General features: G+C 42.5%; 1 protein-coding gene across 2 annotated transcripts in view; it reads right to left on the bottom strand.

The window, feature by feature from the left end:
• Positions 1 to 11,172: 11,172 nt before the first annotated feature.
• GUCY1B1 (guanylate cyclase 1 soluble subunit beta 1) overlaps positions 11,173 to 16,267 on the bottom strand; it is a 162,339-nt gene continuing 157,244 nt past the window's right edge. For both annotated transcript variants that reach the window (XM_029614233.1, XM_029614317.1), the window contains exons 13-14: positions 15,902 to 16,028; positions 11,173 to 11,768 (exon numbers count right to left, since the gene is read on the bottom strand). In XM_029614233.1, the coding sequence (XP_029470093.1) occupies positions 11,763 to 11,768; positions 15,902 to 16,028 (133 nt within the window). In that variant the 3' untranslated portion in view covers positions 11,173 to 11,762. The remainder of the gene's footprint in view (positions 11,769 to 15,901; positions 16,029 to 16,267) is intronic.

Below are 16,267 nucleotides of genomic sequence, written 5' to 3'. Positions count from 1 at the left end.
GTAAAGATGCTTTCACATTGAGTTATAATGCCCACAACACTGGGGCCAATTTTTTAAAGCCATTTAGATGGATAACTGAAAGGTTATCCATTAAAATGGCTTAGTCACTGTTTTAAATGACTCATCCAGCAAAATTTTAGAATTTAGCTGGATAGGTTGGGGGCATTCCTGGGGCAGACAGTACGTGTTCCAGGGAAGAGCGGAGTTAGCCAGTTAGGTTAACCACCTAACTCCGTGGTCAGAGTTTGCCGGTATAAAGCAGATCTAAAATTAGCCCGATATACCTATTTGGCTAACTTTTAAGATAGTCGGGTATATTCAGTGATGCTGCCACACCGCTGAATATCCCAGTTAAGTTAGCTGGCTAAGTATATCCATCTAAATTAACTAGCCGCTCAGTGGCTGAATATTGGCCCCATTATGTGTAGGAGATGTCTGGTTAAGAACAATATATGAGATAGTTAAGGTTAAGTATGTACTTGACTTTATGTTTGTATTGACTTATCCTTACAAAGAGGCTGAATATTGGCCCCATTGGCCCCATTATGTGTAGGAGATGCCTAGTTAAGAACAATATATGAAATAGTTAAGGTTAAGTATGTACCTGACTTTATGTTTGTATTGATTTCTCCTTACAAAGGTATTATCTCCCACCCATCTACTTTTATGATTTTCTTATAACTAGTTTTATTTTTGGCAGGCTAACATACTACTCCATTTTTGTGCTTGTATAATATAGATCAGTGCAGTCATAAGATAAAAATGGATGTGTAATGGGAGTAGATGAGAGGAAAACAGTAACAGAATTACAGAAAGCACAGGATAAGCAAAGGGGATCCTTCATTGCAAGGAAGTGAAGACAAAGCCAGAGATCAAATGGAGTCTGCAGTATTGTAACAGGAAGGAAAGTGGGCTTCGCGGTCCTTATCAGCCACCAAATTCTGTGTTTCTATGTTTAATACTGCTGCATGCAAGAGAACTTCTCCTATAGCTCATATGAATTGCCATAAAAGGTCAGACCGAGGGTCCATCAAGCATACTATCCTATTTCTAACAGCAGTCAATCCAGATCACAAGAACCTGGCAAGATCTCAAATAGTAGCTAGATCCCATGCTGCTAATGCCCAGGGGAGAAGAAAAAAGGGTTCGCACTCACAAAGAGGGGAGTAGCTGGCTTGTTACGGCGGTTACTACCCCAAACCAAATGTGCCTGATACTTCACTTTCGACGCATATCCAGCATGGCTCTCTGCTTCAACAGCATGGGAGAAAGACTGATACATCACGCATTTCCAGCATAGCTCTCTGCTTCAACAGCAGGGGAAAAGAAAAACTGATGCTTCACGCATTTCCAGCATAGTTTCAACGGCAGCGGAGAAGAAAAAAGGATTCGCAATTACAAAGTGGGGAGTAGCTGGCTTGTTACGGCGGTTACTACCCCAAACCAAATGTGCCTGATACTTCACTTTCAATGCATATCCAGCATGGCTCTCTGCTTCAACGGCATGGGAGAAAGACTGATACTTCTCGCATATCCAGCATAACTCTCTGCTTCAACGGCAGGAGAGAAGAAAAACTGATACTTCACGCATATCCAGCATAACTCTCTGCTTCTACGGCAGGGGAGAAAAAAAAACAAAAAGAAACTGATACTTCACGCATATCCAGCATAACTCTCTGCTTCTACGGCAGGGGAGAAAAAAAACCAAAAAGAAACTGATACTTCACGCATATCCAGCATAGCTCCCTGCTTCAACGGCAGGGGAGAAGAAAAAAACAACCAATAAGGGCTGTATAACATAGTCTGGGTAAAACAAATAAGCATGGGTGTAGCTTGCTTATTGCGGCGGTTACTACCCCTACTGCCCCTAACTAATCAAGCTAGATATTTCACTTGGATGCAGCTCCATCACTGCTCTCTACATTAATGGTGGGGGTGGAAGGGAAATAGAACCAAGAGCTAAGAGAAACAGATAAGTATGAGAGAAAAAATGTGGAAGGGAAATAGAACCAAGAGCTAAGAGAAACAGATAAGTATGAGAGAAAAAATGTGTGAAGCTTGCTGGGCGGACTGGATGGGCCGTTTGGTCTTCTTCTGCCGTCATTTCTATGTTTCTATAAGTAGTGGCTTTCCCCATGTCTGTCTGGTTAATAACAGTTTATGGACTTCTCCAAGAACTTGTTCAAACCTTTTTTAAACCCAGATATGCTAATTGCCTTTACCACATTCTCTGGCAATGAATTCTAGAACTCAAAAGGAAGGCTATTCCACAAACTCGGAATAGCTGCTGAGAATGGGCTATTCCTTAGGCAAGAGTGGTAATATAGTCTTATAGGAGGTAAGTGCAGTAAATACATCCCTGTTAATCTTACATTTCACTGGCTTCAAACCATTTCAGGCTGCCTTTCAATTGGTGGGAAGGGGACAACAGCCTTTAAGCATTTTAAATGCTAATGCCAAATTTTTGAACCTTCATCGATCTACAGTCAGCAAGGGTAGCTGTAAAAGTAATAGATTAGCTGAAGATCTTCATAATCTACTAAGTACAATATGAGCTGCCATATTCTCAATCAATTATAATTTGAAGAATGGTGCCCCTGGCTTGAAGGTGCACTACATCAGATTACTGTTTACACTGATCACAAAAATCTGGAGTACCTCCGTCACGCTGAACGCTTCAACCATAGACAGGCGAGGTGGTCCCTGTTCTTCAACAGATTTGACTTTTTGTTGAAATATCGCCTGGTGACAAGAATGTCAGAGCAGACGCATTATCTCACTCTTTCCTCTCAGAGCACATACCTGATGAACCCCAGCATATCATTGACCCGAAGAGAGTGATTCTCACAGCTACACATCCGGTACCCCCGGGCAAGACCATTGTACCCTGAAATCTAAGAAAGAAATTGCTAAGATGGGCTCATGATTTGAAAGTGGCCGGACACCCTGGTCAATGGCGAACACTGGCCAAGCTACAAAAGTACTATTGATGGCCCACCAGGAAAGAAGACACTCTAGCTTACGTAGCCTTCTGCTCCAATTGTGCCAGACAGAAACCTCTGCCCGGATGTCCTTGGGGCGTGTTTCAACCCTTGCCAGCACCGGATGAGTCCTGGACCCATATTGCAACAGATTTTGTGGTGGACCTGCCACTTTCCGGAGGTAACAATACCATTTGGGTTACAGTGGACCAATTTTCAAAGATGGCTCACTTCGTAGCTCTCCCTGGCTTGCCATCAGCCATGGAACTTGCTAAGTTGTTCATCAGTCACATCTTTCGCCTACATGGCATGCCTAAACATATTGCTTTTGACAGAGGAGCTCAATTTACAGCAAAGTTCTGGAAAGCCTTGTGTAAGAAATTCGACATCACACTTGACTTCACCTCTGCGTATCATCCTCAGTCGAATGGCCAATTACCACTCTCATCCATGCCAGCATAACCTAGCGCCCATACCCTGACTAGGATGCCACCCAGATCTTGAGACCCAGCCCCCCAGTGTGAAAGGCCTGCACCAGGAAGGAACGCTTGTCCCTAAGCATGACTGTCAGCCTGTCATGCAGCAGTCTATACTAAATGGCCCCTAACAGCCCCACACCACTATGGCCGCTGCCATTCTCCTGTGCTCCTTCAAAATGGCCATGAGAATGAGAAACATTGGCCAAACCCAACATGGTAACCACCACTTCAACAAAAACACTTTCCTTTTACCAAACTTGTCTGCCAGCGTCCCCTGACGCCCTTTACAAAAATGGCCACTGTAGCCTCTAACATGCCCAGTTTTAAGTTGGTTCCGCTGGGCAAATTGCCCTATACTAAAATGGCCACTGCCTTTGTCATCTGCCCTCTGTCAAAATGGCCACTGTCCTGCTGCCCTGCCCAAAACAAAGATAGCCACCTAAAATCTAGAGGACCTGATCTAGGAGCCAGGCTCACCTTCCAAATTTAGGATCCCTTCCATCCTGGTGATGCTCTGTATCCTCCAAATGCCCAAGCCATTAATCTACCATGGATTCCTGCCGCTGCGACTCAATCCACACCCCGCAGAAGAAGGACCACTGGGTCTGGCCACATCACCGCATACCTGCCACATCCTGCCCATTCTTGGGGTGCCGACTCATGTGGCTGCATGACCCCGTCAGCCCAACCCGATCTGGGTGACACTCGACCCATGGCAACTGTTCTTCAGCAGCCCCTTGGTTGAGTCGCCATGGTGTGCCTCCTTGAAACCTGATCAATTTCTCTCTCCTGCTGTCTAACCGCCACCAGAAAAAATGTGCCCTACAGACAGACTTCACTGTTTTATTACTTATGATATCATTATTTTCTTTCAAATGAAACCATCCTTTCCTCGCACTGATCTTGCACTGGACTGCTGATAGCGTCACCTGCTGTGTCACTGCTGATTCTCCCTGTCTTGAGCCTAGCTTAGCCCTGCCGGGTCCGACGGAAAATGCAGCAGCAATTAGGGGAATGCTGTGACACTGCTCCTGTATCATCCGCCAGGTGAATTCAGGAGGGTAAGTTGAAAATACCAAACGACATGGTGAGCCGAGGTGAAAAAGGGGAGCTTCTGCTTGCAGGTTACCCTTTTGAATTCTCCTCCTTAGCCAATCCCGTGCTTTCCTACTCCCTCCCCCCCTCAATCCCCGCCTCACATCCCACCCTTCCTGAAACTTTACCCCTTCCTTCCTACCTAAAGTACCCACAGATTTCCTCAGGCCTCTCCGCCCCTATTGTACCCTGCTCCCTAAGGTCTTGTCACAGGGTCTTAGTGTTTTAATAGAATGGAATGATCTACCAGATTGAAAACACTAGATAAATCTGTCAAAACCAGCAAGATAATCCTCCCCCTTATCTAAAAGAGGAAGAATTGTCTCCATCAATGAGACCAACAAAGTTTTCATATGACATTTCCTAAATCCTGCTGGAGCAACATCCAATTTTTTTTATTTTTCCTATTGTCAGTCAACTGGTTTGTCACTATCTTCTCAATTATCTTTGCAGTAAATGGCAAATTAGCGGTCGGTATCTAACTACTATATTCCCTAGTGTCTAATGTCTACTTTTTTAACAAAGGAATTACTTTCACTGTCTTTAAATCAGATGGTTCACAGCCTGTTTCCAATGAGCAATTCAATAATAGCACCAACAACCTCAAGACTTTATCAGAAAGCCTCTTAATTAACCTAGTACGGCAAGGGTCCATTAGGCAATTAGATTTTCTTACCTGATTTATAAGTACTTTCAACTCAAATAGAGAGATCAATTTGAAGTCTCCCAGACCATCTACCAATCTATACACATCCTGCTCACACCCTAACTCGGTGTCCCTCTCCAACTCTCCCTTTCCTAAAACTCACCTTCCCATTCCACTCTGCAATAACATCATCTTTTCTAAGAAATAAACAGCTAGCTTCTCACTATCCGGGAAATCATCATAAATCAAATGCCCATCACTCCTATTCTCAAGCAGAGGCTTAACAATTTTAAACAAACCTTTGGGGTTATTGTTTGCAGATTCCACAATTCTGGAAAAAGAGATGGGGTGTACAAATTTGTGCACTGTTGTTTTGAAGCACTGCCTTTTCTTTTTCTTGACTGATGATTATAAACCTACAAGCCTAATAACGAGTGGGTTATATTCAGAAATGATGAACCACCTGAGGTATATGATGGTCACTTTGAGATAATAAAAAGATAAAAAAAAAAGATTTATATAATCTATATAACAAATATTTACATAATCTATATTTAGATATTTATGTATTATTTATTTAAAGTTTTTTTATACCGGTATTCGTCAAAACATCATATCGGTTTACATGTAATGTGTGACAGAATGGAAATACATTAAACAGGGTGAATGCTGAACTTGGATGGGTATATAGATGATAGTTAACAAACTTTGGGCCTCATTTTCCAATATCGCATTGGTAATGCATTAAGAGGCGTGTCCCATGCAAATGAGGTTTTTTTCGTGCAGCGGGGAAACTTCACGTGCCGCGATGTTTTCGCGATTTGCGCAAATGTATTCGCGAAAACATCTTTGCGGTGCACGATAAAACAACCAACAAATCATTGCACAAACAGAGAGAGAGAGAGAGAGAGAGAGAGAGAGAGAGAGAGAGAGAGAGAACCTTGCTATAATGTCTCCTCCCTAGACAAGTATTTGTATCCCTATGGGAGGCCCACCTAGTAACTCGAGGTGGGGATTAGGTATGAGTGTAGGGGGTTGGGGGCCACTTTCACATTCAACATGAGACGTACAAACAGAACAGTGGTCTCTTATGAAGATTTGCTGGCCTTCGGAGTGAGGAAACTCACTCCAAGATGAGATTTGGGCAATGTTTTCTCAACCTAGCTTGATGGACAAGCTAGGTTGTCCTACACTCATACCTAATCCCCACCTCGAGTTACTAGGTGGGCCTCCCATAGGGATACAAATACCTGTCTATAAACAGGCAGCCAATGCAGATCCTTAAGGATTGGAGTTATGTGGTCAGTTCTATGCGTGTTAGTTAGTATTCTGGCTGCAGCATTCTGGAGTATTTGTAGGGGTTTAATGTAAGAAGCAGGGAGTCCTAGGAGGATTGCATTGCAGTAGTCAATTTTTGTAAGGATGGTAGCTTGTAGGACAGTACGAAAGTCGTTGAGGTGTAGGAGGGGTTTAAGTTTCTTAAGGGTGTGGAGTTTGAAGAATGAGTCTTTTATCGTGGCGTTGATGAATTTTTTGAAATTGAGTTGGCTGTCAATGGTGACTTCAAGGCTACGAGCTTGTGGTTGGAGGGAAGTTGTGGGTGCGTGATGATTCCTGTCTGTTAAGTACTTGGTGGTGTTAAGTTGCGAGATGAGGATGAGTTCTGTTTTTTTCAGTGTTCAGAGCAAGGTGTAGGCTGGTAAGGAGGTGGTTTGTTGAGCTGAGGCAGTTTTCCCATGTTTTAATGGCTTTGTCTAGTGATTACTGGACAGGAATGAGGATTTGGACATCGTACACGTAGTGGAAATGTGGGAGCCCTAGGTCAGTAAGGAGTTGGCAGAAGGGGAGAAGGTAGATGTTAAACAGTGTTGATAAGAGTGCGGAGCCTAGAGGGACCCCTTGGGTAAGTAGGGTGGGTGTGGATTCGTAGTTTTCAATTTTGACCACGTAGCGCCTATTCTTAAGATAGGAAGTAAAGCAGAGGAGGACTGAGCCAGTGATACCGATTTCAGAGAGGCATCTGATTAGGGTGTCATGGTTGACGGTATCAAAGGCAGCTGAGATGTCAAGTTGGGCTAGGATGTAGGAGTAACCTCAGTCCATTCCTTTTAGCAAGGTGTTGGTAAGAGAAAGCTGTAGGGTTTCAGTGCTCAGGAATTTTTGGAATCCAAATTGACTGGGTGCAAGTATGTTATGGGTTTCGAGGTAAGTTGAGAGTTGGGTGTTGACCACTTTTTCTATGACTTTAGCGAGGAGGGGAAGGTTGGATATCTGTCGGTAGTTGGCAAGGTCTGAGGTGTCAAGGTTAGGTTTTTTTAGTAGGGTTTGACTACTGCAAGTTTTAGGGAGTCGGGAACTATGCCAGAGGTGAGTGAGCAGTTGATTATTTGCGCTAAGAGCAGCAATAATGTTGGGGATGTCTAACAGTGCTTTGGAGGGTAAGGTGTCGAGAGGGTGTGAGGATGGCTTGAGCTTTTTTAGTATGTTTCAATTTCTAGAGCAGAGGTTGTATCTAGTGATGCTATCTATTGGGAAAGTTAAGGGGCATGGGGTGGAGAAGTGCAGCAGGATGTTCTTTATCTTGTTATGGAAGAATTGTGCGAGTTCTTTGCATTTGCTTTTGGGATTGATGTCTAGGTCATTAGGGGGTTTGGTTTTGGTGAGTTCAGTGACTAAGGCAAATAGGGCCTTGGGATTAAATTGGTAGTCATGTATTTTCGCTGCAAAGTGGTCGTGTTTAGTTTTGAGGATTGCTATTCTGTAGGTTTGCAGGGCAGATCTGTATAGAGCAAGATAGGTAGGTGAGGGGTTATTACGCCATTTTCTTTCAAGAAGTCTAAGGTCAAGTTTAAGGTTTTTTAGGAGTGGGGTGTACCAGGGTTTTTTTGCGTGTTGTGCGTGGCTTATTTCCTTGGAAGTGAGAGGGCAGAGTGTATTAGCAATGCTTGTAGTAATGTTGGTCCAGGAAGCAAGGGCTAGGTCAGGGTTGGTAAGATCCAGGTTGTGTAGGGAGTTAGTGAGAACAGCTGTGAGGTCCTCCTTCTTGCAAGGTTTCCTAAATTGTATGCTTTTGTTGTGAGTTGGGGGGGTTGTGGTGAGAGTGTTTATGTGTAGGTATGTTTTTATGAGGTAGTGGTCAGACCATGGTACGGGTGTGCGGGATGGGAGTTGGGATGTGTGGATGGGGGAGTTGGTGAATATTAGATCGAGGGAGTGTCCCGCTTTGTGTGTGGGGGTGTTAATGAGTTGTTGGAATCCTAGTGCATTGAGGGCGTTAAGTATGGTTTCGCAGGAGAAGGAGTTTGTGTCATCTATATGCAGGTTAAAATCGCCTAAGATGATGGTTGGGGGCATCGGTGCTTAGATTGACTGTGATGTATTCGATGAGTGGTGAGGGATTTTGCTCAAGAAGGTTCGGAGGGGAGGATATAGAAACAAAGATTCACAGAATCTATTTTAGTGCAGATAACTCTGTGATCAAGATTATATGTTTTTGTGTTGTTTAGTTCTTGAAATTACTGGGTTCATTCGAAATATTTCTTTTTCTTGTGCATGCTATATATTCCTGTGCATGCTTGTTTCACAACCTGTGCGCGCACACACACGCACACACACAGCCTGCGAGTAAAGAAGATCCGTCCCCTAGCTCAACTGCAGACATTATGAGGGTGATGCATGTACCAAAGGGTTCCAGCCTTTGATCAGACTGGTTGGAAATATAAAATATCACAGTAAACAATGACTACACAGCCCATGTACTCTGCCCATATTGCCTTGCTGAAATATTTGACGTTTTGTTATTCCAGTAGTGGAACATAACCATACATTTTCCTTTTTTTTTTTTTTTTTCCTGGTATTGTGATCTTTTCCCCGTTACTCTTTTCAAATATATTTTTAGTGAAATTTCTTGCCTTGTGGGCAATAGATCTACTTGTACTGAGTGTAACTATGTCAATTTTTTTCAGATGGTTATATAACTTTCTATGATAGCCTAATTGTATCCAACCTCCAAAATTCCCTTCTCCGACTAGCATACAGATTTGTCTATATTTAACTTCAATGAAAATTTACTCATCTTCCTTTTCAGGTCAACCTCACCTCTCCTCCCCTCCTCCTCCTCAGAAAATGAAGAAATAATTCTGTCAACCTGTCTAGGAAACTGAACTGAGCCTTCATCTGTTATACGCCTGTTTTGCATTTGAAATCCTAGTACATGGAACATAGCTTTTTATTCACTGCAGGATGGTAGTGGGGAGGTTAGGATTAGGAGTGGATAGGATTCAGGGGGAGTAAAATACTAAGTGAATCTCTTCTATTCTGCCTGGTCATAGCCTGAATTGTTCTTATTTTAGGAACTTTAGTCTATATATAGAAATTTAAGTCATTTCCATGCAGTATCAGCATAAATCTGTTGTCAGTTCTCATTTACGGTAACTGAACATGTCCACTGCGTTTATTTTTTTAAAAAGAATGTGGAAAGAAATGATTGTGCAGATGCGTATTCCATTGCTACTTCATACCCTACAAATCAAGAATAAATGTAAACCACTTTAAATGCTGCAACAGAAACATGAATGGATATAATCAATCTGCTCGGCCTGTACAGTATTTATTCAACTGTATAAATAGGCAGATAAACATTCGGCACGTTTGAACCATTTAGTACAATCTCTATTCTAGGAAAAATGGCAGCATATATGCAAATGTTTTTGAGAAGCATAGCACTGAAATAGTCCTTAAAAGAAACAAAACCCTCAATATACTGGACTCCAAAAATACTTTGAGGCCAAGATAACTGGCATGAAACACTAATATTAAAGAAAATGAAGACAAGCCAAAAGCAAATATTTTTATTTAGTTTAAAACACACTTAGAATGGACAAATGGAAAAAAAAATAATTTATTTTGGTTTCTTTTACAAAGCAACATTTATACAAATTTTTATATGACAACAGACTATTGTAGATATAAACCCAGAAACAGTTTTTACAACTAGGTAAACTGTAATGTGCTGGCAGAGTGATTTATTGAAGTGATGGTCAGTAAAGATCAACAGACAGACATATCTATTTCACCATGACAGACATGTTGAAATGAAATGATTATGTCTACCTATTGCCCGGAATGTCATGATTTAAAAAAATAGAAACAGAAGTTTATTTTGGTAAAAAAATGACAGGAGGAAAAGAAAGAGAAATAAGAAAGATCTAAATGCTGCTTGCACTGCTCTGAAATGGGTCTTGTGTGCTCAAAAGGCATCGATGCATTAGGTCCCAAGGCAGCAGATACAACTGAATGGAGAACTGCAAGTCCACAGATTGGAACAGGTCTAAGAAGCACTGCATTAGCCACTCATAGAATATTAAAACAGTAAGATCATTTTATTATATATGGTAACAGTTAATATATTGGCAATATGCACAAAAGAAATCTGACAGACCGACATTAAAAAATGACACGATTCTTTTCCCCAAAAGTAGTTTATCTTGCAAAGCATCTGACATACACTCTGAGGGGTAAATTTTAAAAGCCCTGCGCGCCGGCACGCCTATGTTGCATAGGCCGCCGGCGCGCGCAAAGCCCCGGGACGCGCGTAAGTCCCGGGGCTTTGCTTAGGGGGCGTGTTGGGGGGGTGTCGGGGAGGCGTGGCATTCGGGTCATTCCGGGGGCGGGGCCATGGGTGTGTTGCCGGCCTGGGGGCATTCCGGGGGCGTGGCCGACGCCTCTGAAGCAGCCCCTGGGCCAGGGAATGGCGCACCGGCAGCCAGCTGGCACGCGCAAGTTACGCCTGCCTCAGGCAGGCATAACTTTTTCGACAAAGGTAGGGGGGCATTTAGTTAGGGATGGGTTAGATAGGGGAAGGGGGGAAGCCGGGGGGGGGGCAGAAAAGAAGTTTCCTTCAAGGCCGCTCCGATTTCGGAGCGGCCTTGAAGGGAATGGGGAAAGCCATTGGCAGCGCGCACATGTTATAAAATCAGGCGTAGATTTGTTCGTGCTGGGTTGCGTGAACAAATCTACACCCGCACGTATGTTTTAAGATCTGCCCCTGATAGTGTTATCAAGTGGTTAGCATTCCTAGGCTAACTCTGTAAATGGGCCTAACCCAGTGCTTTGCTTTACCCTATAATATAAACACACTGCCAACTAATGACTTGATTGGTTCAAACACATATTCATACATAAATGGAAGTGATTTACATCAGCAGGAAAAGATCTAGTGTACAATCACGGTACTCCAGGAATGAACGTGGGAGAGCTCTGTCTGTAAGGCTCCAAGGGAAAGCAGCAGTTGTTAAGTATAGGTAAATGCGGCTCCAGAGCACAAGCTATTTTGGTCATAGGAAAACTGTGCCAGTCACAAAAGAGTTGGGATACACTTTGATATCAGAAGCACAAAAACGTCAAAATGCAGAGGAATAGTGAGAAAGAGTAGTCAGAGAGAGAGAGAGTCTGGGGCCCCAGCTGATGAAGATATCATCACCAAAAATCGAGAGAAACATCAGGTACTTGGATGTATCTCATCTCTCATCTTCTTCCTCAGAGCTCAAGCAATAGCTTGCATTATTCCTTGAATGAATGAAAAAAAAAATGGAGAAATATAATTTTATATATCAATAATGGAAATAATGTCATTGACTTGTTAACAATACAGCTTTGATTTTTCCTTACATGTTCTTCTTGATAAAATGCTCATTAGATTTTTTTTTTTTAAATTAATATTTTAACGCAGTTTGAATGATATTTTGTGTAGGTAAAAAGAGTATTCATAAAGCAATAAACAACAAAAATCTGTAAAATAATAAAAATGATATTGTCTAGGTCCTTTGGGGTAGATTTTAAGAGGCGCGCGAACAGCCTACTTTTGCTTGCGCATCAGACTCAAGCAAAAGTACGCTGGATTTTAGTAGATACGCGCGGAGCCGCGCGTATCCACTAAAATCCTGGATCGGCGCGCGCAAGGCTATTGATTTTGTATAGCCTGCGCGCGCCGAGCCGCGCTGCCTCCCCCCGTTCCCTCCAAGGCCGCTCCGAAATCGGAGCGGCCTTGGAGGGAACTTTCCTTTGCCCTCCCCTCACCTTCCCCTCCCTTCCCCTACCTAACCCACCCGCCCGGCCCTGTCTACACCCCCCCCTTACCTTTGTCGGGGGATTTACGCCTCCCGGAGGGAGACGTAAATCCCCGCGCGCCAGCGGGCCTGCTGCGCGCCGGGCCGCGACCTGGGGGCGGGTACGGAGGGCGCGGCCACGCCCCCGGGCCGTAGCCACGCCCCGTACCCGCCCCCAAAACGCTGCCGACACGCCCCCGGAACGCCCCCCTCCGAGAACCCCGGGACTTACGCGAGTCCCGGGGCTCTGCGCGCGCCGGGAGGCCTATGTAAAATAGGCTTCCCGGCGCGCAGGGCCCTGCTCGCCTAAATCCGCCCGGTTTTGGGCGGATTTAGGCGAGCAGGGCTCTGAAAATCTACCCCTTTGTGTAGTAGATTGCTTGGATGGAAATATGCAAGTGACTGCACCCCACCTGGGACTAGCAGATGTTTGAATAGTTCCACATGTATATCATGTGAAGCAAAAAGGCTGCTCATTAACATTACTAACAAAATGTAAGTGATTTCAATAAATCTGAGATATTCATCAGATGTAGCCTCCAGTTCAGGAAAGTATTGTAAAAAAGACTGAGCATATTTATATGGTAAGCAGAGAAGAACGCAAGAATAGCTCAGGGTGCTAGAATAATTCTGAAAGTAGAGATCAAGGTCCATAATACTTTTGGACTCCAAGGAATTAAAACAGGTAGTGAAAAGAAAGAGACTAAAAAGTAGCTTTTTCAGAGGATTCTGGTCATAACATAAGATATTACAATCACAAAAAGTGCAGAAGCGTTGTATAGTCCATGTAGGCATTCAAAAAGGATTTTTTATTTTTTACATATAGCGTTATTCAATGGGTCCCCCGACACGGTCCCGTGTTTCGCTGAGACCGCATTGATTTAGGTTCACTGTCCCTCCCGACGCAGCCTCGGCGAAACAATGGACCGTGTCGGGGAACCCATTGAATAACGCTGATAACAAAGTGTGATGTTAACAGTGGAGTTGCCGCACTATATGTAAAAAATAAAAAGTCCTTTTTGAATGCCTACATGGACTATACAACGCTTCTGCACTTTTTGTGATTGTAATATATTCTAAGTGCAGTCTGGCTCTGGTGTCGTTTTGGATTTTCCCTCAGAACATAAGATATGCCATGTTGAGTCAGACTAACGGTCCATTGAGCCCATTATCCTGTCTCCGACAGTAGCCTGAGTCACAAATATCTGGCAGATCCCAAAAAAGATTAGATCCATTCCTAATTGCTCACTCCCAGAGATAAGTGTTGGCTTTCCCAAGTCTTTCTCAAATATTAGATGAAAGAAATGTCATTCTCCCTACCATAAGTGGATGGGACCTCGTCTTAAGTTATAATCGTTGGTCATACAATTGTGTTTTTTTTTAAAGAATTTTTTGTATGCAGTCTTTTAAGAAGAATAGAAAGTATGAGAACATAAAACTCCTCCTGCTTTTAAAGGAGATCCGCCTGACACTGCCAGCACTGTTTCAGTGTTTCGGTTTCTCTGCATCAGGGGCAAAGTACACAATGTCAGTCTTTGCACCGGTCTACGAACAATTAAAGCGAGGGAAATAAAAACACTCACTAGAACAAAAATGTGACTGTCTCATTTATCCTTTCACAGAGGTATTTCACTCACAGAGATATCAACTGCATGAAACCGGCTTGGTCCTTATAAGTGTCAGTATGAAAGTCTGTTGATAGCGAGTTAAAGGAAGAATCAATTGGAAGCAGAACATTTTAAAAAAGAACTGAAACACTGAAACAGTGCTGTCCATGTCGGGTGGATCACCTGAAGGTAATCCACTTTGAAGTGCTGAAAAAAGTGGAATATAAATCTTAAAAAAAAAAATAGTTAAATGCCACTGCATTAGTTTTCCTTAGTATTCGTCCTCCAGTGATTATGTTTAATTTAATTACATTATGATCACTGTTACCAAATGGATTCTCAACCTTTATCTCTTGCACCAGATCCTGCATTCCACTAAAAATTAGATCTAATGTAATTTCGTTGGTTCCATGACCAACTGCTGCATGAAGCAGTCATTGATGGAACTTTAGCTTGGGTAAGGGTCCTCATCCTAGCCAAGCAAGCGGTAATATGTTTCCATTGCTATACTTTTCCTGTTTACCCTTGGAATGTCTATCCCTAAGGATTCTGAATGCAGTTTATTTCCTGTAAAACTTGTATTCTGCTTGACTCTATGCCATCTTTAACATATAGTGCCATCACTCCACCAATTTTCTCTGCCTTGTCATGTCAATATAATTTGTACCGTTGTATCACAGTGTCCCATTGGTTATCCTCCTTCCACCAGGTCTCCAAATTGCCTATTATGTCTATATTTTCCTTTAGTGCCATATATATTAACTCTCCAGTTTTATTTTTCAGACTTTTGGCATTCACATGCAGAAATTTTAATGTGGGTCTATTTGTATTTCTGTTTTTACATGTATCCATAACTTGCTTATTATCAGATGATACAGGTAGTTTGCAGTCATTTTTATCTATGTGCTCTTTATTTAAATACATCTGGGCCTTTTCAGCTTTTACAACCATCTCTCTGTCGAGACATTCTAACTTACTTGGTTTGCCAACATCCTTTGAAGATACCTCTCTCCGAATAATGCACTGCTGAGCTATTGATGGGTTTTTCCTACGTTCTGGTCTAAAAGCTGCTCTGTCTTCTTTTTAAAAGTTAGCACCAGCAGCCTAGTTCCAATATGGTTAAAATGGAGCCCATCCCTTCAAAATAGACTCCCCCTTCCCCAGAATGTTCCCCAGTTCTTAACAAATCTAAAAACCACCTTCCTTGCACCATCGTCTAATCCATGCATTGAAACTCTGGAGCTCTGCCTGCCGCTGGGGCTGAATGTGTGGGAACATGTTTCGGCAACCCCATACTCATTGAAGTCTGAGTTTTAATTGCAGTCCTTCCATGCAGGTCTTCCCAGTATTCTTGGAAGAATGAAACTGTTTTTACCATTGTTATTTAGGGTTTAACTGCTGCTCCCAGTACCTTCTTGGAAGCAAAAAGCAGTCATACAACTGATGTTATGGGAAGCACGATTATGCAGAAACAAAACAGAAGCTTTGGAGGAAGAGGGATCTTTGACTATATACTATCTAAAGGAGAGGTAATCCTGAGAAACATGGAATCTGTACCATGGAAGGCTTTTGCAAAACACATGCAGATGCACGGCAAAGGCTGGGAAGCACAGCTCAGCATGTGGAGCTCAGAAATATCAAACATATGTCAACCTGACAACAATGTATAATGTTGAGTCTAATAAAACAAAAAACGGCTGAAATAAGATACAGATAAATATTTAAATACTTGGCACTCCACCATGAGCTTCTTTTTAAAATAGAAAAGTAATTTTTAAGTGATTGCATAAACATTGCAGATACATTGTCAAGGGCTTTAATCCACCATCAAGAGAGCAGATAATTTAATGTTACAGTGTTTTTATGAAATTGGTCTTTTTTTTAGGAACATTTATTTTTCCAAATGAAAGGAGGGCAGAGGGGTTCAGTGGTTTAGATTACATGCACATTTATGTCTCCTTTTAAACTAACACGTGATTAATCATACCTCAGTTTCTGTACACTTCCTAGACAAAAACCAAACTTGCATGGGTTCTGTTTTTCCCTTCATGCTCACTGGACCCCTATGCTCCAGATGAAATTGAGGATCTGAATTTTCTGGTGTCATCAGGCATCTGGGATGAAAAATATAAATACATACGTTGATATACTTTCTATAAAATCATCCGAAAATGGATGATTTTCTGTAAGTGCTGGTATACTTTTTTTTTTTTTTTAATGGAAATGCACCCAACAAGAAAGCAAAGCTTTTCTGTTGTCATAATCACTGATGCAGTTTAGCCTTTGCAAACCAAACTAGGAAGCAAATCTGCCCAATGGGCCACATATAAAAAGACAATCAATGGGAGCAACC

Source organism: Rhinatrema bivittatum, chromosome 1, assembly GCF_901001135.1.
Source record: "Rhinatrema bivittatum chromosome 1, aRhiBiv1.1, whole genome shotgun sequence".
NCBI lineage: Eukaryota > Metazoa > Chordata > Amphibia > Gymnophiona > Rhinatrematidae > Rhinatrema > Rhinatrema bivittatum.
This window is presented reverse-complemented; position numbering and strand designations above follow the sequence as displayed.